Here is a 24,910-nt window from a genome sequence, read left to right on the forward strand (position 1 = left end):
ATTCATATATTGCACTATAATTTATTTTTATATACATTTATTATTATATGTTTAATATAATCATATGCACTGAAATATTTGTATGTTATTTAGTAGTATATAGATACGTACGTAAGCACTTTATGTTTAAAGAAATATTGCGCTGCTAGGGTTGTAGATTTTTATCTCCAATTTATAAGTTATGGCGTAGGGCAGTGTCTGGAGGCTACGGAACACAGAGGTTAGGAGGGCATGGTACTGGGGGTTCAGGAGGGCACGGTACAGGGGTTTAGGAGGGCACAGTAGACAGAAAGCATGGTACTGGAGTTTAGGGAGGGCATGGCACTGGGGGCCAGGGGGGCACAGTGCATGGAGGTCAGGGTACACAGAGGTCAGGAGGCTGCGGTACAGAGAGGTCAGGAGGTCACAGTACTGGGGGTTCAGGAGGGCACGGTACATAGGGTTAGGAGAGCACGGTATTGGGGGTTAGGAGGGCACAGTAGACAGAAAGCATGGTACTGGAGTTTAGGAGGGCATGGTACTGGGGGCCAGGAGGGCACAGTGCATGGAGGTCAGGGTACACAGAGGTCAGGAGGTCATAGTACTGAGGGTTCAGGAGAGCACCATAGATGGAGGTCAGGAGGGCATGGTAGTGGGGATTAGGAGAGCATGGTACTGGGGGTTAGGAGGGCACGGTAGATGGAAGGCATGGTACTGGGGTTCAGGAGGGCACAGTGCACAGAGGTCAGGGTACACAAAATTTAGGAGGGCATGGTACAGGGGAGGACAGAAGCAGTTTCCTGATGCTGATCATGTGGTACGCTAATCACCACTGGCCATCCTCACTCATCCATCCCATGTGATAACACAGATAAGCCCTTTGGATGGAATGGAGAGGAGGGCTGGCAGAGATCAGCACACTACACCCTGGTCACCACAAATCCAGGGCTGACAGCACTGGTATCCAAGCCGACAATGCGTCCTAGGCGGCGCACACATTCCCCAACCCGCAGATGCAGGTAAGGGGCGTGCCGCAGGGTGGGGAATGCCTCCACCACCTAGGATGTGTTTTGACTGTTTCCTGGCTGAAGAGCTCAGGAGACTGTACATTTCCCATGCTTCTATGCCACTAGAACCTGAGGGTTTGAAAGACAGAGACCTGATCATGATCTACCTGTCACCTACCCGCGGTCGACCGGTAGATTGCGAACAACAGGTTGCCGACCCCCGTCCTAGTCTGATTTTTGAGGTAGAGGAAGAATGCTGAAAATTCTGTGTGCCTGGCTGTGTGTGTCCTGAGGGGGAGAAGTAGGACCAAATCACCAGCGGCTTCTGTAGGGGTAGCGCTACAGCAGAATAGACAGAGAGGCCCTTCCTGCTCCTGGCCTCACTTCTTCACAGGCAGTGCCATCTTAAGAGCATTAAAGGGCCCCGGGAAATGCAGTGCACTAGGGCCCCGCCTACACAATCACCCACGAGAATAAAAATGCAAATTATGGATAAGGCGATATTTATTGGTACAGCAGTGCCAGGCTAATGACAGCTTCCATGTTTGGCGGCTGGGTCCGGTGAACACACACAGGGATGGGAGTCAGACTCCACTGTCCTGTGTGTTCCTGTTCCCATGGAGGCGGACAGCCATTCCTGCAGTTGTGGGCTCCCCCTCCACGGCCCAAGTGGCCTGACAGCAGTGAAGGGCCGACAGCCGCTTGCCACCTGCTACGTTTGGCGGGGGGATTCACACAGGAATCTGGACTAATGCTGGGTCGCTGGGCAGGTGGGACCCCCTGGGCAAGTGGGGCCCCGGGCCCATTCAGTAAGATGGCCCTGTTCACAGGTATAGATAGCTCCAACATATTTCATAGTGCTGTACAAAGAACACTGAGTCATGTGCACCAGTCACTGCACCAGCGGAGCTTACACTCTAATATCCCACCATCATCACACACTCTATTGTATATAGCTCAGACATATTCCATAGTGCTGTACAAAGAACACTGTCATTAATCTGCAATAAAGAAGCTTACATTCTAACATCCCATCAACCATTTATACACTGGTATTATTAAACATGTTTGTAGCTCTGATATATATTGCAGTGCTGTACAGAGAACACTGAGCTAGACTCTGCACCAGAAGAGCTTACACTTTAATGCTTAACGTTAAGAGCTAAACTTTAACCCTGCAATTATTTATTACATCTATACTGTACGTATAACCCTGACATGCTCTATAGGGCTGCATACAGAGCTAATCCCGCACTCCCCCTATTCGGCCACTAGAGGGGGTGGGCGGTCACCGCTGATTCTCATCAGCTTGGAAAGGAGGCGGAGCTTGTAAGGAGAAACGACATCCTGTAACTGGCCAACCAGAGAAGGAGGATTGTTTCCCTGGCGCGGCTACCAAGTAGGGGGCGTTGACTGTTGCTGAGGCTTCCGGAGAGAGCGGCCCGGTTGCTATGGAGACAAGTAAGTGACTGCAGTGACCAACCGGGACATGGAGGACGTGCTGGAGCTGGGAGAGAGCCGGAGAGCCGGGGCGAGTATAATACACAGAGACTCCCTACCATAGTACTCTATACACAGAGACCCCCTCCCTCCTATATATATACTGTATACACAGAGACCCCCTACCATAGTACTGTATACACAGAGACCCCCTCCTATATATATATATATATACTGTATACACAGAGACCCCCTCCTGTATATATATATACTGTATACACAGAGATCCCCTCCCATATATATACTGTATACACAGAGACCTCCTCCCATATATATATATACTGTATACACAGAGACCCCCTTCCATATATATATATACTGTATACACAGAGACCTCCTCCCATATATATACTGTATACACAGAGACCCCCCTCCCATATATATACTGTATACACAGAGACCCCCCTCCTGTATATATACTGTATACACAGAGACTCCCTGTCATAGTTCTGTATAACGGAGACCCCCTCCCATATATATACTGTATACACAGAGACCCCCTCCCATATATATACTGTATACACAGAGACCCCCTTCCATATATATATATACTGTATACACAGAGACTCCCTCCCATAGTACTGTATACACAGAGACCCCCTCCTGTATATATACTGTATACACAGAGACCCCCCTCCCATAGTACTGTATACACAGAGACCCCCTCCCGTATATATACTGTATAGACAGAGACCACCCTCCCATAGTACTGTATACACAGAGACCCCCTCCCGTATATATACTGTATACACAGAGACCCCCTCCCGTATATATACTGTATACACAGAGACCCCCTCTCGTATATATACTGTATACACAGAGACCCCCTCCCATAGTACTGTATACACAGAGACCCCCTCCCGTATATATACTGTATACACAGAGACCCCCTCCCGTATATATACTGTATACACAGAGACCCCCTCCCGTATATATACCTACCATAGTTCTGTATACACAGAGACCCCCTCCCGTATATATACCTACCATAGTTCTGTATACACAGAGACCCCCTCCCATAGTACTGTATATACAGAGCCCCCTCCCATAGTACTGTATACACAGAGACCGCCTCCCATACTACTGTATACAAAGAGACTCCCTCCCATAGCACTGTATACACAGAGACCCCCCTCCTATACAGTGCCTTGAAAAAGTATTCATACCCCTTGAAATTTTCCACATTTTGTCATGTTATAACCAAAAACGTAAATGTATTTATTGGGATTTTATGTGATAGACCAACACAAAGTGTCACAGAATTGTGAAGTGGAAGGAAAATGATAAATGGTTGTCAATATTTTTTAAAACAAATAAATATGTGAAAAGTGTGGCGTGCATTTGTATTCAGCCCCCTTTACTCTGATACCCCTAACTATAATCTAGTGGAACCAATTGCCTTCAGAAGTCACCTAATTAGTAAATAGAGTTCACCTGTGTGTAATGTAATCTCAGTATAAATAGAGCTGTTCTGTGAAGCCCTCAGAGGTTTGTTAGAGAACCTTAGAGAATAAAAAGCATCATGAAGGCCAAGGAACACACCAGACAGGTCAGGGATAAAGTTCGGGAGAAGATTAAAGCAGGGTTAGGTTATAAAAAAATATACCAAGCTTTGAACATCTCACGGAGCGCTGCTCAATCCATCATCCGACAATGGAAAGAGTATGGCATAACTGCAAACCTACCAAAACATGGCCGTCCACCTAAACTGACAGGTCGAGCAAGGAGAGCATTAATCAGAGAAGCAGCCAAGAGGCTCATGGTAACTCTGGAGGAGCTGCAGAGATCCACAGCTCAGGTGGGAGAATCTGTCCACAGGACAACTATTAGTCACCCACTCCACAAATCTGCCCTTTATGGAAGAGTGGAAGAAGAAAGCCATTGGTGAAAGAAAGCCATAAGAATTCCTGTTTGCGGTTTGTGAGAAGCCATGTGGGGGACACAGCAAACCTGGAAGAAGGAGCTCTGGTCAACTGAGTGTTGGGAAAACTAACACTGCACATCACCCTGAACACACCATCCCCACCGTGTAACATGGTGGTGGCAGCATCATGTTGTGGGGATGCTTTTCTTCAGCAGGGACAGGGAAGATGGTCAGAGTTGATGGGAAGATGGAAGGAGTAAATACAGGGCAATCTTAGAGGAAAACCTGTTAGAGTCTGCAAAAGACTTGAGACTGGGGGGAGGTTCACCTTCCAGCAGGACAACGACCCTAAACATACAGCCAGAGCTACAATGGAATGGTTTACATCAAATCATATTCATGTGTTAGAATGGCCCAGTCAAAGTCCAGACCTAAATCACATTGAGAATCTGTTGCAAGACTTGAAAATTGAAAATTGCTGTTCACAGACGCTCTCCATCCAATCTGACAGAGCTTGAGCTATTTCACTCTGTAGATGTGCAAAGCTGGTAGAGAAATCCCCAAAAAGACTTGCAGCTGTAATTGCAGGGAAAGGCGGTTCTACAAAGTATTGACTCCGGGGGGTGAATACAAATGCAGCCACACTTTTCACAGATTTATTTGTAAAAACTTTTTTTTAAAAATAATTTATAATTTTCCTTCCACTTCACAATTCTGTGCCACTTTGTGTCGGTCTATCACATAGAATCCCAATAAAATACATTTATGTTTTTGGTTGTAACATGACAAAATGTGGAAAATTTCAAGGGGTATGAATACTTTTTCAAGGCACTGTATACACAGATACACCCCCCCCCCCCCACCCATTATCCATATGGTGAGATGTATGTGAAGTGCAGTGACTCCGGTGTTAACACTTCTATGAAATCTTCCCTCTGCAGGGCGCCAGGATGGGACGTCGTGCTCGGGCTGCTCAGGACACCCAACAAGATGATGGGGACACCTCCCGGAGCTCCGCCACAAGAGAGGTGCGCTGAATGTGAAAAGAGGTTTCCATGCTAACTCCACATATGCTGCCTGTGTCAGATACATTCAGAAAGATTCAAGGACAGTAAAGCCGGCCATAGACAGTTCAAATCTCAGCCGGTTCAGCAGGAACCAGCCGAGATTCGAACCATGTATGGGCAGGCTGAATGGTTGATCAATCGATTGACTTTGGTACAACCAGCCTGCCGGATTTTACATGCAATTATAGGCACTAACAATAATCACTGTGCTCCCTCGGCGGGGGTGGCCTCCCTCATCCCCCTGCCGGGAGAACACAATGGCTCCTCTGGAGGGATTCCCCTATTAACCTCATCTGTGTTAATGGGGGAATGAAGCAATTTGCTCTGCCTATGGCCGGCCTTACTGATATGTGAAAAAAAAAGTACACCCCATAGAAATTGTCAACCTTTTCAACATATCTGAACAGGCAAACCATAGATCTTACATAGTTAGGTTGAAAAAAGACAAAAGTTCATCTGGCTCAACCAATAAAAAACAAAAAACAGTAAAGAAAACCCAACCATACAATCCCATATACACAATCTTATACCCGCAGTTGATCCAGAGGAAGGCGAAAAAACCCCAGCAAAGCATGATCCAATTTGTTACAGCAGGGGAAAAAATTCCTTCCTGATCCCCCGAGAGGCAATCAGATGTTCCCTGGATCAACTTTACCTATAAATGTTAGTACCCAGTTATATTATATACACCTAGGAAAGAATCCAGGCCTTTTTAAAAGTAATATACTGAGCTGACCAGAGCCACCTCTGGAGGGAGTCTATTCCACATTTTCACAGCTCTTACTGTGAAGAAACCTTTCCGTATTTGTCAATGAAATCTCTTTTCCTCCAGATGTAAAGAGTGCCCTCTTGACCTCTGTGATGACCTTAAATTGAATAACTCAACACCAAGTTTACTATATGGACCCCTTATGTATTTATACATGGTGATCATATCCCCCCTTAGTGCCGGTTCACACTAGTACGACTTGTCAGGCGACTTGGTCAGCCTGACAAGTTGCGCACCGTCGCGGTCCATTGTGTGGTACAGGAACAGTTCTAATAGGAGCGACACAAGTCGCTCCGACTTAGAAAAAGATTCCTGTACTACTTTGGGGCGACCTGGAGCGACTTGCATAGACATTCATTTTCTGAAATCCGTGCAAGTCGCGCCAAAGTCACGGTGCACGCGACTTCACAGGTCGCCCCCAAAGTCGTGCCGCTTCAGTGTGAACCGGCACTTAATCTCCTCTTCTCAAGAGAGAATAAATTCAGTTCCTCTAATCTTTCCTCATAGCTGAGCTACTCCATGCTTCTTATCAGTTTGGTTGCCCTTCTCTGCACTTTCTCCAGTTCCCCAATATCCTTTTTGAGAACTGCTGCCCAAAACTGAACTGCATATTCCAGATGAGGTCTTACTAATGATTTGCAGAGGGGCAAAATTACATCTCTCTCTCTCTGGAGTCCATGCCTCTCCTAATACAAGAAAGGACTTTGCTTGCTTTGGAAACAGCAGCTTGGCATTGCATGCTATTATTAAGCTTAGGATCTACCCGAACACCCAGATCCTTCTCCGCTATGGATTCCCCCAGTTCTACTCCGCCTAGTATGTATGATGCACGCATATTCTTAGCCCCCAAGTGCATAACTTTACATTTATCAACATTAAACCTCATTTGCCACATAGTTGCCCAATGAAACAGTGCATTGAGGTCAGCTTTTAAGTTGGAGACATCCTGTAAGGAAGGTATTCCACTGCAAAGTGATTCTGATAGTGCTTCTAGATAAAGGTTATATGCCTGAATAAATGATACCTAGAACTGACATGGTGTATTCACTTTCAGTCATTTAAATGAACAAAAATGCAGATTTGTCATTTGGAAAAAGTGAGTACGCACCTACCTTTACAACCAAAAATTAGAATCTGGTGGTCCAGATTAGGTGACAATTATTTAATTTTCTTAGGGAGTATGCAGCCTCACCAGTGCCCTTCAATGCAGCCTCACCAGTGCCCATCAGTGCAGCCTCACCAGTGCCCATCAGTGCAGCCTCACCAGTGCCCATCAGTGCAGCCTCACCAGTGCCCATCAATGCAGCTTAATCAGCGCCCATTGGCATAGCCTCACCAGTGCACGGGGATCACAGGGATGAGAGCCGACCAGATCACATAGAGCGGGGATCTCCCGCTGTGACACGGCTTGGATTTGCCTCTCTGAGGCAGCCCCACACTCGCCCTCCAAATTTTTCCACTCGCCAAATGCAGGCAGGTGAGTGGAAATTTTGAGGGCTGATGTACAGTTTGCCTGTTCAAATATGTTGAAAAGTTAAAAATTTCTAGGGTGTTTACGTTTTACATGACTGTAAGTGGAAGCAATGTATTCCTTGGAGTCATATATCCTATACTGTATATATTTTGCTGATCGGAGCAGATTGGGGGGAATGACAGGTCTGTATCCGCTCAATTTATGAAGAGCGGACATGGACAGACACCGCTCTGCTCTGTGGGCATTTGGAAGTAAACAGACTCTGCTGTCCGTTTACACCCGGCTACTTCTGATGTGGTCCACCCAAACTAGAGAAGATGCAGTCCTCCTCAATTCTTCTTTAGTGGGTCTGAATGGACACGGCGGTAGGTGAGTGTAAACGGAGACAAGTCGGTGTACACCCGCCAATCCATAGGAGTGCATGGACCTTCCGGTCAGGTCTGTATAAAAAACTGACAGGCAGACCCGATCAGATCGTCCATGTGTATGGGCCCTTACTTGGAATCCTGTATCTTATACTGTATATTAGTGGTAACAAAGTGTTCTTTGCTATTGGAATGTTCTGCTCTGATTTTTCTTCATTTTCTTGTTTCAGGGCCCCCCCAAACCGCTGCGGCAGGGGGGATGGGCAGACGACTCCTCAGGGACCTCCAAGTGAGTATTTCCTTCTAACATTGGGGAGCTGTTGATGGAGTACTGGAAGAGTTACAGCCTGAGACACCCTCAGCAGTCCTATGGGAAAACTTGGAGATCCTTGGGGCTCCAAGATGGCGTCTGGACCCCGCATAGGCCACATTAATTTCCATGATATTAATACTAGGACTTTCCAGACCGGCATACAGAAGGACTGTTCACGTTACAGTTTTTGGCTAAAAAGATATTTCTTTCTTGCAGGCTGGGAAAGCGTGGTGCGGAGGACGTGGAAGAGTAAGTGACGCAGTCTAAAGGTGTAGTCATGTCCTTTGTGAAAACACGGCAGCATCTTAGAGGGCAGAGAAATGGCTTCTCTCTTCCCTGTAAGATGCCACCATGTTTTGTCTGTTACAGCCATTCATACGAGGAAAACCTAATATTAAAATGATACTAAACCCAGGACCCTGTCCTATTAGTAAATTTATACTGCTAAATTCCTTTTCTCATCAGCAGTATATGGCAGTCTTATGACTTCTATCAGTGTCTGGCTAAAGCTTGTAGGAGGACCTCTGACCCTCTCTCTGGACAGTGCTGATTGGCCCTGTGCTGATCACATGCACTCTCTAGCTCTCTAGCAATACACACCAAACTGAGCATGTGCAGCTTGTCCCCTAGCCTCTATTCTATCAAGGGAATGATTGGGGACAGTGGAAGAAGGGGAGGAATTGAGAAGACAGGATCAAACAGCCTTTTTACACAATGCACAGGGTTAGGTTCCACAGTGAGTATAACCAACATGCTTTACTGCATATACACACTGATTTTACTGTTGTGGGTTTAGGAACATTTTAAATATAAATTATTACAATTAACCATTTCCATTTTCCTCCATTGCCCCTGACATCTCTGCCACTGTGTAATGTGATTTTGTTGTTAGGTCTGTTCTGTGACGTGAGTGGGGGGGCTTGTGGAACCCAGATTACTTTAGAGAGATTGGGAAACTCCTTGTCCAGCTTCCCCGGCCTCTCTTATGTATAAGTCACCCTGTGTCTATTAGGGGCACAGGGTGACCAAGAACCCCGGTCGGGTCTGCACTAATCAGACTCGCTGTACAACCACACTGGACTCAGCCTTTCATGTTACCCCGGTTATCCTGGGTTCTATATGTGGGGTTTGTGTTGAAAGAGTGAGGGGCTCTTTCACTTGGGACAATAATATTTCTGAACAGTGTCCCTCAGGAAATATATGAAGATGAACGGTTTGACTTTTCAGATTGCTAGAATATTGCAGAAGTGTCTCATAGACACTTGCTAGATAGTGGGGTGGGGTTTGTTATTGTTAAGTACCTGTATCCCATTGTTCTATTGTTTCTGTCTGCCTTAAGATCAACTTATTATGGGATGTATATGTGTATGTGAATTGGCTGCTAAGGGGGAGGTGGGATTGTCCCACAGTGTATATCTCTTTGTGCCTGTGTTTCAAAAAACAGTTCTTTCTGGTTGACTCCAAAACTTGTACTGTCGAGTTCTTGGGGTAACTATAGCCAGATTCACGGATCTTGTGTTCCAGAGCTTAGGAAGCAGCTTCTTGGCGGAGATACCCAGTCGGGGTGTCCGGAGTCTGTCACATGTTCAATGATACAATGATTGACTTGGCCCCCAGTATAGTGTACAGGATAATGACCATCTCTCACTCTTCTGTTCTCATTATAATATGCTATGTACATTATATTAACTACACAAGTATAATAAAATGAATAATATATACACCGTATACTATATTTGCTACTCAAATAAACACTCAAATATGTGATTACCATCATACAGCCATAGCCTGTAATTGATTTGTACAGGTGGCTGTATGCAAACACCTATTACTCCTGGGAATTGTACATTATTATACAATTATATAGTATGTAGTGTATATTATGTTATACATATTATTATACATTCTGTGCACATTATAATATACTATTACAACTTGGCACATTTTAGCATGCTCTGTATATTTTATTATACATTCTGTGTACATTGTGGTGCGCTGTTTACATTCTCTCTCCTTACTGCAGCAGCCGCTTGAAACAGCAAAGTCTGGATGAGTCGGATGAGGGTGAAGGTGAGTGAGATGCATGGAGTCCAAAGGTGGTTGTGTGGGGTCACATGAGCCCAGAACCAGGATAACAGAGAGAAGACAGGGATATGGGTACAGGACAGGGATAACAGAGAGAAGAGAGGGATAACAGAGAGAAGACGGGGATAACAGAGAGAAGAGAGGGATAACAGAGAGAAGAGAGGGATAACAGAGAGAAGACGGGGATAACAGAGAGAAGAGAGGGATAACAAGGAGAAGATGGGGATAACAGAGAGAAGAGAGGGATAACAGAGAGAAGAGAGGGATAACAGAGAGAAGACGGGGATAACAGAGAGAAGACGGGGATAACAGAGAGAAGACAGGGATAACAGAGAGAAGACGGGGATAACAGAGAGTAGACGGGGATAACAGAGAGTAGACGGGGATAACAGAGAGTAGACGGGGATAACAGGGAGAAGACGGGGATAACCGAGAGAGGACGGGGATAACCGAGAGAGGACGGGGATAACCGAGAGAGGACGGGGATAACCGAGAGAGGACGGGGATAACCGAGAGAGGACGGGGATAACCGAGAGAAGACGGGGATAACAGAGAGAAGACGTGGATAACAGAAAGAAGACGGGGATAACAGAGAGAGGACGGGGATAACAAAGAGAAGACGGGGATAACAGAGAGAAGACGGGGATAACAGAGAGAAGATGGGGATAACAGGGAGAGGACGGGGATAACAGGGAGAGGACGGGGATAACAGGGAGAGGACGGGGATAACAGGGAGAAGACGGGGATAACAGGGAGAAGACGGGGATAACAGGGAGAAGACGGGGATAACAGGGAGAAGACGGGGATAACAGGGAGAGGACGGGGATAACAGAGAGAGGACGGGGATAACAGAGAGAGGACGGGGATAACAGAGAGAGGACGGGGATAACAGAGAGAGGACGGGGATAACAGGGAGAAGACGGGGATAACAGGGAGAAGACGGGGATAACAGGGAGAAGACGGGGATAACAGGGAGAGGACGGGGATAACAGGGAGAAGACGGGGATAACAGGGAGAAGACGGGGATAACAGGGAGAAGACGGGGATAACAGGGAGAGGACGGGGATAACAGAGAGAGGACGGGGATAACAGGGAGAAGACGGGGATAACAGGGAGAAGACGGGGATAACAGGGAGAGGACGGGGATAACAGAGAGAGGACGGAGATAACAGAGAGAGGACGGGGATAACAGGGAGAAGACGGGGATAACAGGGAGAAGACGGGGATAACAGGGAGAAGATGGGGATAACAGAGAGAGGACGGGGATAACAGAGAGAAGACAGGGATAACAGAGAGAGGACGGGGATAACAGAGAGAAGACGGGGATAACAGAGAGAAGACGAGATTAACAGAGAGAGGACGGGGATAACAGAGAGAAGACGGGGATAACAGGGAGAAGACGGGGATAACAGGGAGAAGACGGGGATAACAGGGAGAAGACGGGGATAACAGGGAGAAGACGGGGATAACAGGGAGGAGAGGGGGATAACAGGGAGGAGAGGGGGATAACAGGGAGGAGACGGGGATAACAGGGAGGAGAGGGGGATAACAGGGAGGAGAGGGGGATAACAGGGAGAAGACGGGGATAACAGGGAGAAGACGGGGATAACAGGGAGAAGATGGGGATAACAGAGAGAGGACGGGGATAACAGAGAGAAGACAGGGATAACAGAGAGAGGACGGGGATAACAGAGAGAAGACGGGGATAACAGAGAGAAGACGAGATTAACAGAGAGAGGACGGGGATAACAGAGAGAAGACGGGGATAACAGGGAGAAGACGGGGATAACAGGGAGAAGACGGGGATAACAGGGAGAAGACGGGGATAACAGGGAGAAGACGGGGATAACAGGGAGGAGAGGGGGATAACAGGGAGGAGAGGGGGATAACAGGGAGGAGACGGGGATAACAGGGAGGAGAGGGGGATAACAGGGAGGAGAGGGGGATAACAGGGAGGAGAGGGGGATAACAGGGAGGAGACGGGGATAACAGGGAGGAGACGGGGATAACAGAGAGAAGACGGGGATACGGGTACAGGTCAGGGATAACTGAGAGAGAACATTTTTTGATATTCTGACATTTCTGGAATTGTCTCGGCAGATATTCCGGTGATTCCGGATCTGGAGGAGGTTCAGGAGGAGGATTTAGCGCAGCAAGTTGCTGCACCCCCCAGGTAAGGTATCTTTCTATGTCTCTGTATGCCGTGTCCTCTACACCCTTCCACACTTTGTGTACTTCCTTGTCCCCAATGCTTCTAATTTCTATCACTTATATAATGTGCACCTGGATTTTCTTTCCTTTAGTGTCCAAGTAAATCGAGTGATGACCTATAGAGACCTGGACAATGACCTTATGAGACACGCCGCTTTCCAGACCCTGGTGAGCTCCTTGTGTCTTCTATACTGCCAGTGAATATCCCCCATGCCCCCTATACTGCCACTAGACATCCCCTGTGCCCCACATACTGCCACTAGACATCCCCTGTGCCCCACATACTGCCACTTGACATCCCTTGTGCCCCCTATACTGCCACTAGACATCCCCTGTGCCCCACATACTGCCACTAGACATCCCCTGTGCCCCACATACTGCCACTAGACATCCCCTGTGCCCCACATACTGCCACTAGACATCCCCTGTGCCCCCTATACTGCCACTAGACATCCCCTGTGTCCCACATACTGCCACTAGACATCACCTGTGCCCCACATACTGCCACTAGACATCCCCTGTGCCCCCTATACTGCCACTAGACATCTCCTGTGACCCACATACTGCCACTAGACATCCCCTGTGCCCCACATACTGCCACTAAACCTCCCTTGTGCCCCCCATACTGCTACAAAACATCCCCTGTGCCCCCTATACTGCCACTAGACTGCTACTAGGCACCCCGTCTGGCCCACATACCGCAACTACACACCCTGTCTGACCCACATACTGCTACTAGGCACCCGATCTGGCCCACATACTGCTACTAGGCACCCCGTCTGGCCTACATACAGCTACTAGGCACCCTGTCTGCTCCACATACAGCTACTAGGCACCCCGTCTGGCCTACATACAGCTACTAGGCACCCTGTCTGCTCCACATACAGCTACTAGGCACCCCGTCTGGCCTACATACAGCTACTAGGCACCCTGTCTGCTACACATACTGCTACTAGGCACCCCGTCTGGCCCACATACTGCTACTAGGCACACTGTCTGGCCTACATACAGCTACGAAGCACCCTGTCTGCTCCACATACTTTAACTTGACACCCCTTGTTTCCCCCGTACTGCTGCTAGACATCCCCTGTGTCCCACATACTGCCAATAGGCACCCCTGTGCCCCACATACTGCCACTGGCCTGGATGCCTTACCTGTCCCTGCTCCAGGCAATGTAACTATCCTTTTTACTTGGACCTCCTCCTCACTTCCATTAATCAGTTGTCCTGTCACAGAAGAGGATTTTCTCCCAAAAAGGGGTGAACAACATATGACCAGATCTGAGTTTTCCCCATTCATCCTTACACTAAGCTTTTGCCAAAAGTTATCCTTCCCTCCAGTGAATTCCCCCAGACAATGCATAACTCCCTTAGCCAAGAGTACCTGTAGTGTTTGTTGTAGTATTGAGGTTGGTGTGGTTCTGGTGTGACAGGGAAGGACAGTTGGCTCTACTATCTGGTGTAAACCGAAAATCTGCATTTATGTATATTAATGGACAGTTTGACTTTAGACGTTTCTTTTCACTCAACACTATCATATTCTCTTATCAGGATGGAGACATCGATCTAAAACTCCTCACCAAAGTCTTGTCACCAGAAGGGGAAGTGAGAGAGGTGAGATCAGACTGGAATGATGGGAACCAGATATATCCATGGCCTGTTATAGTTATGGTCCTGGGTGACTGAGATTGATGACATGTATAGGGGGGTTGACATGTCTGGGGGGGGGGGGGGGGGATAACATGTTGAGGGGAGGTAGCATGTCTGGAAGGTATATGACATGTCGGGGGGGGGGGGGGCAGCTGGGGGTGATGATATTGTATGGGAGTTATATATTAATGTGGCTTTCCTCCACAGGACGACGTGCACTGGGACTGGGATTTGCTTTACACTGAAGTTTGCTCGGAGCTCCAGACGGAGTGGGATGTGGGGAAGACGGAGGATGAGGGTTTAGTCTGCTGACTGTAAAAAAAGTTATTTTCCTTTGTACATATTCAATAAACTTTCTATTATATATTTGTAGAAGGAATTGGCTTGTAGTATTTGTCAGCAGTTCTTCTCTGCCCTGGCCTGAGCACTCTCCTGCTGGGTAAGGGCAGAAGGTGCCATGTCATAGCAGTACCAGGGACAGGAGACATCTGCCAGGGACATGCAGCACAGTCAGGTGGGTGTCAGTTGGTCACAGGCCAGAAATTCGGGACAGATGGTGTGCGGGTCATGCTGGCTGCCCTGACAGACCACGCACTGATGCCAGGCTGGACCCTCAGTACATGTAAAGAGAGTCGTGTATTGGCTGTATAGTAAATCTGGGTGACCGTTTTGCACTTTGCTGAGTTACCAGTGTACTGTTGCCATTGTCTGAGCTTGCAGAGCTTTTAAAATTGTCTGGGTGGGGAAGTCACCTATCATTTTACAAGGAAGGGGGGTCCTTCATTGTATTCAGACTGGCTGTGTCCCTGGAATTAGAGGGAGGCGGGGGTTAGTTATTACACCCCCCCCCCTCACACACACACCTATATTCACCCCGTGCACCCCCCTCCCTCTATATGAGCCAGTGAAGGGAGATTTTCCGATGAGATTACATCCTCCTGATCTTATCTGTAATATAGTGGCTCTGCTGCTCTTATTAGCTGATGATAATTAGCATGTGATGACAACGTCAAGTGCAGCTAATGATGCTGAGGAATGTAAGCGGCGTGTTCCTCCGAGACCTTACTGTGCACTCTGCAAACATGGGACCCGCACTGTGTACTCTGCAAACATGGGACCCGCACTGTGTACTCTGCAAACATGGGACCCCACACTGTGCAAAAATAGGACCCTGGACTATGCATCATGCAAGCATTGGACCCTGCACTGTGCATCCTACAAACCTCAGACCCCATACTGTGTAAACATCGAACCCTGTACTGTGTACTCTACAAACTTGGGACCCTACACTATGCAATCATGGGACCCCATACTCTTTTTTTTCTGTAGATGTGGGACCCCGCACTGTGCTCTGTGCAGGCATGGGATCCAGCACTGTATTCCCTGCAAATGTTGAATTTAGCATTGTGCTTTTTGTAGAGGTGGGACCCTGCACTGTGTTCTCTGCAGATGTGGAACCCCACAATGGGCACTCTGCAGACCTGGGACCTCGTGCTCTGCTTTCTGCAGATGTCTCAAAATGTGTTTTCTGCATGTGTGGGACCCAGCACTACGCTTTCTTCAGATGTCTTTCCCTGTGCTCAATGTATTCATGGGACCCAGCACTATGCTTTTTTCAGATGTCTGTTGCTGTGCTCTATGCATACGTGGGACCCGGCAATGTGCTTTCTTCAGACGTCTCCCACTGTGCTCTACGCATACGTAGGACCTAACGCTATGTTTTCTTCAGATGTCTCTCACTGTGCTTTACGCATATATGGGACCCCGCATGGTGCTCTATGCATACTTGGGTCCCATCGCTGTTCTTTCCTCAGATGTCTCTAACTGTGCTGTACGCATATGTGGGACCCAGCACTTTGCTTTCTTGGGATGTATTTCATTGTGCTCTATGTATATGTGGGACCTGGCACTGTGCTTTCTTCAGATGTCACTCACTGTGCTTTATGCATACGTGGGTCCCAGCACTGTGCTTTTTTCAGATGTCTGTTGCTGCACTCTGCATACGTGGGACCCAGCACTGTGCTTTCTTCAGATGTCTCTAACTGTGCTGTACGCATATGTGGGACCCAGCACTTTGCTTTCTTGGGATGTATTTCATTGTGCTCTATGTATATGTGGGACCTGGCACTGTGCTTTCTTCAGATGTCACTCACTGTGCTCTATGCATACGTGTCTCCCAGCACTGTGCTTTTTTCAGATGTCTGTTGCTGTGCTCTATGCATACGTGTCTCCCAGCACTGTGCTTTTTTCAGATGTCTGTTGCTGTGCTCTATGCATACATGGGACCCAGCACTGTGCTTTTTTCAGATGTCTCTCACTGTGCTCTACGCATACATGGGACCCAGCACTGTGCTTTCTTCAGATGTCTCTCACTGTGCTCTATGCATACATGGGACCCAGCACTACGCTTTCTTCAGATGTCTCTCACTGTGCTCTATGCATACATGGGACCCAGCACTGTGCTTTCTTCAGATGTCTCTCACTGTGCTCTATGCATACGTGGGACCCAGCACTGTCCTTTCTTCAGATGTCTCTCACTGTGCTCAATGCATACATGGGACCCCACGCTGTGCTTTGCTCAAAAGTGGGATCTCATTAAGTCTCTAACACATAGGCAGGGCCCACACCATCCACACATTGAAGCATGTCCCTCCTCTTCTTACTAAAGGGATCCTGCACAGTTACATGTACATAGTGGGATCCTTATTTCTCAGAAGGAAGAATCTTTGTTCTGATGTGTGAGCGATTGTATCATGAGTGACCCAGACATGACTTGTGATCAGGGAAATAATGTCATTGAATGGAGATATGTCACATTGAAGTCTAAGAACAACAGGGATTATTGTCTTTTTCTTCCATATAATACATTTCCTTCACTGTTAGATGTGGTTGTATGTTGGCAGACAATATTTCTAATCAGTGATATTTATATAGAAGAGATGTTAGCAGCAGCTGGTTGGAAATTGTTCAGGACAAATGTGGGGTCCCTCAGATTAACTACAGACACTGGCGGAAGTCCTTCTGTCCTGGGGCAACAATATCTTTCCCCCATTCCCCCCCCTCCCGATTGTGTATGGCAGTGTGTTGTTCCCCATAAATGACCCCCCCCCCATTGAGTGTGTGTACGGCAGTGTAGTGTGACCCACTAATAACCCCCCTATGAGTGTGGGAATGGCAGTATGATGTTCCCCATAAATGACCCCCATTGAGTGTGTGTGTGGCAGTGTGGTGTTCCCAATAAATGACCCCCATTGAGTGCGTGTGTGTGTGGCGGTGTGGTGTTCCCAATAAATGACCCCCATTGAGTGTGTGTGTGGCAGTGTGGTGTTCCCCATAAATTACCCCTTCCCCCCCTGAGTGTGTGTACGGCAGTGTGGTGTTCCCCATAAATGACCCCCCATTGAGTATGCGTACAGCAGTATGGTGCTCTCCATAAATTACCCCCAAAGAGTGTGGGAATGGCAGTGTGATGTTCCCTATCCCCCAGTATGGTGTTCCCCATAAATTAACCCCCATTGAGTGTGTGTACAGCAGTATGATGTTCCCCATAAATAACCCCCATTGTATGTGTACGACAGAGTGGTATTCCCCATAAACGAACTCCCATTTAGTGCATGTACAGCAGTGTGGTGTTCCTCATAAATGATCCCCCATTGAGTGTGTGTACAGCAGTGTGGTGTTCCCCATAAATAACCCCCCTATGAGTGTGGGTATGGTATTGTGGTGTTCCCCATAAATAACCCTCATTGTATGTGTAAGGCAGAGTGGGGTTCCCCATAAACGAACCTCCATTAAGTGCATGTACAGCAGTGTGGTGTTCCTCATAAATGATCCCCCATTGAGTGTGTGTATGACAGTGTGGTGTTCCCCATAAAAAACCTCCACTGAGTGTGTGTATGGCAGTGGAATGTTCCCCATAAAACACCCCCATTGAGTGTGTGTACGGCAGTATGGTGTTCCTCATAAATAACCCCCCACTGAGTGTGTGTACGACAGCGTGGTGTTCCCCATAAAAAAACCCCATTGAGTGTGTGTACGGCAGTGTGGTGTTCCTCATAAATGACCCCCCATTGAGTGTGTGTATGGCAGTGTGGTGTTTCTCATAAATGACCCTCCATTGAGTGTGTGTACAGCAGTGGAGTGTTCCCCATAAATTACCCCCATTGAGTGTGTGTGTACGGCAGTGTGGTGCTCCCCATAAATGACCCCCCCCCCCACTGAGTGTGTGTGCGGCAGTGTGGTGTTCCCCATAAATTACCCCCATTGAGTGTGTGTATGGCAGTGTGGTGTTTCTCATAAATTACCCCCCATTGAGTGTGTGTGTACGGCAGTATGGAGTTCCCCATAAATTACCCCCATTGAATGTGTGTACGGCAGTATGGTGCTCCCCATAAATGACCCCCCCCCCCCCACTAAGTGTGTTTACGGCAGTGTGGTGTTCCTCATAATTGACCCCCACTGAGTGTGTGTATGGCAGTGTGGTGTTCCCCATAAAACACCCCCATTGAGTGTGTGTGTACGGCAGTGGAGTGTTCCCCATAAATGACCCCCCCACTGAGTGTGTGTACGGCAGTGGAGTGTTCCCCATAAATGACCCCCATTGAGTGTGTGTACTGCAGTGGAGTGTTCCCCATAAAACACCCCCATTGAGTGTGTGTGTACGGCAGTGGAGTGTTCCCCATAAATTACCCCCATTTAGTGTGTGTACGGCAGTGGAGTGTTCCCCATAAAACACCCCCATTGAGTGTGTGTGTACGGCAGTGGAGTGTTCCCCATAAATGACCCCCCCCCCCCACTGAGTGTGTGTACGGCAGTGGAGTGTTCCCCATAAATGACCCCCATTTAGTGTGTGTACGGGAGTGTGGTGTTCCCCATAAAACACCCCCATTGAGTGTGTGTACGGCAGTGTGGTGTTCCCTATAAATAACCCCCCTCCTTCCCCATGAGTGTGTGTATAACAGTATGGTGTGCACCACAGACTGGCATCGTTATTTGAGGAAGATAGTAATATTGTAGAGGGTGTTGGCAATTTAATGGATCCCTGCACCCAATCATCATTCTCTAAATCTTCCTGCAGAGAATCCAATGGTTTGGCTACAAGCTACATTGTCACGGAAATATGTGCAGTATGAGGCAATAGGAAGCCTGGATCACAGGAATGGCCTGCATGGCACAATGACCAGAAGGGAGCGGGGAACTCCCCAGCAATAAGATTCAGACAGACGTCCTATTCCCTTCCTCACCTCCAGCCAAAGCATAAAGCTGAAGTTAATTCTATTTATATTTTTCCTTCTCTGGTTCAACACCTCCCCCCTCATCAACATGCTAATAACATTTTTAAATAAATCCTTTCTGGTTTTATTACATATTTTAGACCCAGGAACTTCATAACTCGGGTCTCTGTGCATCTCTATGAAATGCAGCCAGATTGTGGTTGGTGGAAGGGGCTATATACAGCCTCCTGAAAACAGTAATGTCATGCTGGGTCTCCATGATTTAAAAAAAATGAAATGCAATAAATAAAAGGGCAGTTTGGGAGATGATGCTATAAAACAGAGAAAACAGGCGCCTCTGAGTATAAACTGTGAAAGATTTAATATAGGAGGACACGATAAAAACTCACATCAAAGTATTGAAAAAGGAGCGCACGCTGGCAGCCTACTACAGTCCGCATGCTCCGAAACGCGTCGTGATCATGCCAGTGACACATACATGGAAGACGCTGGGCTCCCCCTGCAGTCTAGCCCTCTGATTCGTCCCTCCACACCATCTTCACATCCTGCTGGACAGGACAACGACATGAGCGGCACTACAAGACCAATAAGGCGGCCCCATGCAGACCCCCCCACACCGGACATCTCATGTGCCTGATTTTACACACTTTGCTGTGAGTTTTTATCGTGTCCTGCTATATTAAATCTTTCACAGCTTATACTCTGAGTCGCCTATTTTCTCTGTTTTATTGCATGTTTGGAGATTGCTTCCACTCCCCTCCAGGCTGGCCCTGAGTCTGGAGACTGTGCCCCATCTTTCATATGGACAACAAGGGTAGTCTTCAAGACTGCTCTATGGACATTATTCAGTTGTATCATTTACGAATTATGTATTTATGCATTTTATTTGGTAGCTGTTTGCTGTATATATTGTCCCCACTAGGGGGCGCTCCACTTTGGGTTTTTTCTCACCTTTTTTTCCATTGCTGCTATAATTCTTTTCCTTTTTTCCGGATTAAAACAATTTATTTATTTTTACAAACTCGTCCTTCCTTTTTTACGTGCTCCGGCTTGTATTTAAATATACATTAAAAGGTTTTTTCCTTTTTCTTGGTTCCGGGACATGTAGGTCGACTATTGGTTCTTTTTTTTCTTCTTCCTGTGATTGAGACGCAACGTGGAGCCCAATCTAGTTCGTTGTCTTCTGGTCTTTGGCCATTTCCGGTTTCCGTGCTATGTATAAAGCGTGCTTGTAGGGTGCCGACACGCCTCCGATAATGTCTAATTGATGACGAAACGCGTAAGACGCCAAGACACGACGCAAGCACGTCACGCTGCGGCCTTCTTCGTACATCCATTTATATGCTTGAATTGATCTGTTTAGACGTGTGTATTAAGGTTTTTTATTCAATAAACTGTTTCAGGACAACTATACTAACTGAGTTCCTTTACTCCTGAGGTTGGCCTGTTCACTCGTTTGGGTTTGTCTGCCTGGCATTGGAGAAGTGGCCTATACATATTAGCCTGACCATCCAATCTCGATGCGGCTGAGAACTTACACAGTGGGGTCTATTTGACCGCTCTATAATTTGAGGGTCAATTTCCTCTGGTAAGCAGGTTTCTCCTCCAGACACAGTGGTGAAGCGTGCCTTCAGCAGTCACGGCATCTGGTGTGGGGATTATCTCTGTTTCTCCTATATGAACTTTTCCTTGATTGGACTAAGTTTTTTATATTTTGGCGCTGCACCCCTCTTTGTTTTATAGTGTTTCTATGGGTTACAATCATACTTATTGGTGCTATCAGCCTTATTTATTGGACTTGATACATTATTTTATTCACCAAGCGCAGGTATAGTCCTTGTTTTTGATTTTGTAACATGTTCCCTGCTTGAGCCACTATGCATTCTTTGTTGTTGGATGATGCTGGTTGTCCTCCAGCCAGACGTGGGGCTCTATCTGACTTGCTGCAGCTTCTAATGCACAATGTAAGAAGCTCACAGTGTGCAGTGAAATCAGAGTAAGCAATTTCACTACAGAAAAGGAGCTGGTACAACTGTGCAAGCAGGGGCTGACTGGAAACTTTCGGCCCCGGGGGGGGGAAACAATCCAGAGGTCCATGTGCAGCGACTCGGCCCCCCTCCCTCTCTGCCCTTTCCCGGCATCTTTCTGACCCCCATTCCAAGCTAAAGCTCTGCTCCAGGTACTCTCTAACCACTGGCCAGAGGTTTCCGACCTGGCCAGCAGGGGGCAGTTGGGGGGAGCTGGGACAGCTCGGTTGAGGCTGGCCAGGGGAGAGTCATTAGTGGTGCATGGAACCGGACTTTGCTCTGACACAATTTACATCATCCATGCTGGGGGGGAGGACTGCACTCTGTCCTGGTCTTCATCCTGTAGGTCAGCAGTGGGGACTTTTTACTTCTCTTCAGCAGGAATCATTTAGGCATGTCTGTGGCAGAAGCGGTGCAGCCTTTTTATAGGGCATCAGAATAGCCCAGGGGGCAATTGCCCCCCTGCCCCCTGGCCCAGTCCTCCCCTGTGTGCAAGACTGGAAAAAAAAAAGCCGGACTTCATTTTTAGAAAAAGGCTTTTGTTTTGGGCATTGACAGTGAAACCAATCAAGACAACCTGTACAGAATGCTATCCGCCATGGCAGGATATGCAGGGGGTATTTTGGTACGTTAGTGAGTGTGGATGGGGCTGACTAGTAAGTAGGTGAATGATTTTATGTATTGACTCTCTGCTCTGCTTGCTGGGGGGGGGGGGGGGGTGTCTGTTCAAGGTATCTACCGCTTTGTCACGTTTCCCGGTGCCCTCTTATCCTGGACAATGCCCCCGGGATGGCATCTCACTGTGGCATGCATACAATCCCCGGGCTGTGCTGACAGGACACGGCTCTCTGCTCTGTCACCGGCGGATGTGGCTCAGGAACCTGCAGCTTCAGTTACAGCCTGTCACTAGCACCTGTCTGCACCATCCTGCAGGTGTGTGTGTGGGGGAGGGGCGCTCCGCACAGGAGACGACTCATCTGTACATTGCACAAGTGGAAATCTAAAATCTTCATCTTGCCAGTTATCACGCTAACATCCTTGTCTGGTTTGGCACATCTCCTCTTCCACCGGGGGGCCAAACTATACCCATGGAGTTGTAGTTCTGCCACCAGGACAACGGACACCTAAAGCGGATCTTTACCCATAACAACATGATAAAAAATAATGTTCTTTAGCAAGGAACATACATTCCACCTTAATAAATAAGCTACCAACATTAGTGTGTTCTGTAAATTGCCTCCAGCATTGCCCCTGTTTCTTCTTGCTGGAGGCTGCCATTTTGCTGAAGCCCAGAGCCCCTGAAAAGCAGTAAATTTTAAAGCAGAACTAAACCCGCCAATGTTAACGGTTTCAAAAACAGTAATGTAGCACCCTCCTAGGTATGTAGCACCCTCCTAGGTATGTGGCACCCTTCTAGGTATGTAGCACCCGCCTAGGTATGTAGCACCCTCCTAGGTAGGTGCTAGTGAGAGAGTATAGATTTTGGCTCTGTATGCTTACCAGAGGGGCTGCAGACAAATCTATATTGGTCTTTGCTTACCAGAGAGCGGGATCTGTTAGTAAGATCTGCTCATTGTGCTCAGTATGTGATTAATTGTGTCTAGAGAGTGTTTCACATTGGTCCAATAGGGAGGCATGTTGGACAGTGGGAGGAAACCTGACCAATGGGTGCACAGCCTTTGATACAGTCCTGGTGATTGACAGGGACAAGTTGTCTCAGTGCATTCTGGGATACTGTATAAAAGCCAGGAGCACATGTGCTGCGGGGTCTTTGGCTGGTGAGCAGAGTCCCGGAGGGAAGGGGGAGGCTGTCTCCTCCTCTGTAGCAGTGGCACGTGGTCGCAGGAGGTCGTCCTGAGGGCTAGAGGAACGCAGCTGGACCCAGAGGTCAAAGGGGGAGGGGGGACGACGGCGGGGGGGGGGTGGAGGGTGGTATGGTGTGCGAGCTGGTGAGGTCCATCAAACGCCCCCCCGGCCCATGGAGCACCAGCCGCCACTGGTCCAGACTGAGTTCACTAAGGCCCCATGCTGTCCGTTTGTCTGTTTTTCACCCATCCGACGGATGAAAAGGGGACATCAATGCATCTCTATGGAAAAACAGATGTAAATGGATGATCCGTTTACATCCGCCTCCGTCATCATCCGTTTTTTGTAACTGATCAAAGCTCTAGTATTCTTCTGTTAAAAAATGGATCGGACAAAAAACAGATGTAAACTGACAAATGGTCTGTTTTTCGTCCGAAACGATGAAAAATTGATGAGCACTGATGAAAACGGATAAAAACTGATGAATACTTCATCCATTTTGATGTGACTGAACTGATTAAATGAACAGCTCGCATGTTTGAAAGGGGTCTAAGTGCCGGTTCACATTTGTGCGATGCGGGAAGGCTGCGAATATGCAGCGTGATCCCACATCGCATCCGCACCTCTGGCAGTTCACACTGCCATATGCGATACGCAGGGGGTGTCAATTAAAAGTTAACGACACCCCCAGTTGCGATTGCATATCGCAGTGCGATCTGCAAGTTCACACAGAATCGGATCGCACTAGTGTGAATCACCATGCGATCCGATTCTGCTGCGAATAAAAAGAAAAAGCCTCATGTGCGAGTTTAGTGCGAATGCGGTGCAAATTCAGCCATACAAAGTGTATGGCTGAAATTCGCACCGCACATGAGATCGCATGTCATTTAGGAGCAGTGCACTCTGAATTACATGCGATCTCCGCAATCGCACAAATGTGGGCTAAGGGTCCTTTCACACGGCCTTTCTGCCCGGCGGACTTCGTTTTGCTCCCTGCTGAGCAAGCGGATGACAGCTCTGTCTCCGCTCACTGTGCTGAGACTGAGCTGTCAGATCCCCGCTCTCCTCTATGGGAGATCGGATGAAACCGGACCGCCTGTCCGTTTCTATCCAATCCGATCCTCCAGACGGATGGAAAATAGGGTTTCCATCCATCTGGATTTCACGGACAGGATTGGATCGGATAGCAGCGGGTGTCAGCGGACATGTCACCACTGACATCTGCTGCTCCATAGGGGTGCATGGGGCATCCGATCAGATCCGCCTTAAAAACTGACAGACGGACCTGATCAGAAAGCCCGTGTGAAAGGGGCCTTAAAGTTATCAGTTTACAAGATTTCTGGCAGGATCAACAGATGTTTTTGCACTTATCAAACTGATATAACAAAACACTTTCAATGGGATATTTAAAAGACCAGGGAGCAAATAAGAGAAGTCCATTGTTATGGTTTACATAAACTTTACATGAATTGTAGTTGGAACTTAAAATGCAGAGACTTGTGGGAAGAGCCCTGAATGAGCAGTTGTTCGGGTTTTAGAGGCTGAATTGTTGGTATTTT

The 24,910-nt window shown here is 47.7% G+C and overlaps 1 protein-coding gene across 1 annotated transcript; it reads left to right on the plus strand.

Annotated features, from left to right (window-relative positions):
* Positions 1-5,293: 5,293 nt before the first annotated feature.
* Positions 5,294-14,663, plus strand: IFT43 (intraflagellar transport 43). The gene is made up of 8 exons (XM_082274845.1): positions 5,294-5,378; positions 8,256-8,314; positions 8,555-8,587; positions 10,362-10,408; positions 12,524-12,596; positions 12,727-12,802; positions 14,186-14,248; positions 14,492-14,663. The coding sequence occupies exons 1-8, from the start codon at positions 5,301-5,303 to the stop codon at positions 14,594-14,596; spliced, it is 534 nt and encodes a 177-aa protein (XP_082130971.1). The 5' UTR covers positions 5,294-5,300; the 3' UTR covers positions 14,597-14,663.
* The last annotated feature ends 10,247 nt before the right edge of the window (positions 14,664-24,910 follow it).

Source organism: Pelophylax lessonae (assembly GCF_965119305.1).
Source record: "Pelophylax lessonae genome assembly, chromosome: 13".
NCBI lineage: Eukaryota > Metazoa > Chordata > Amphibia > Anura > Ranidae > Pelophylax > Pelophylax lessonae.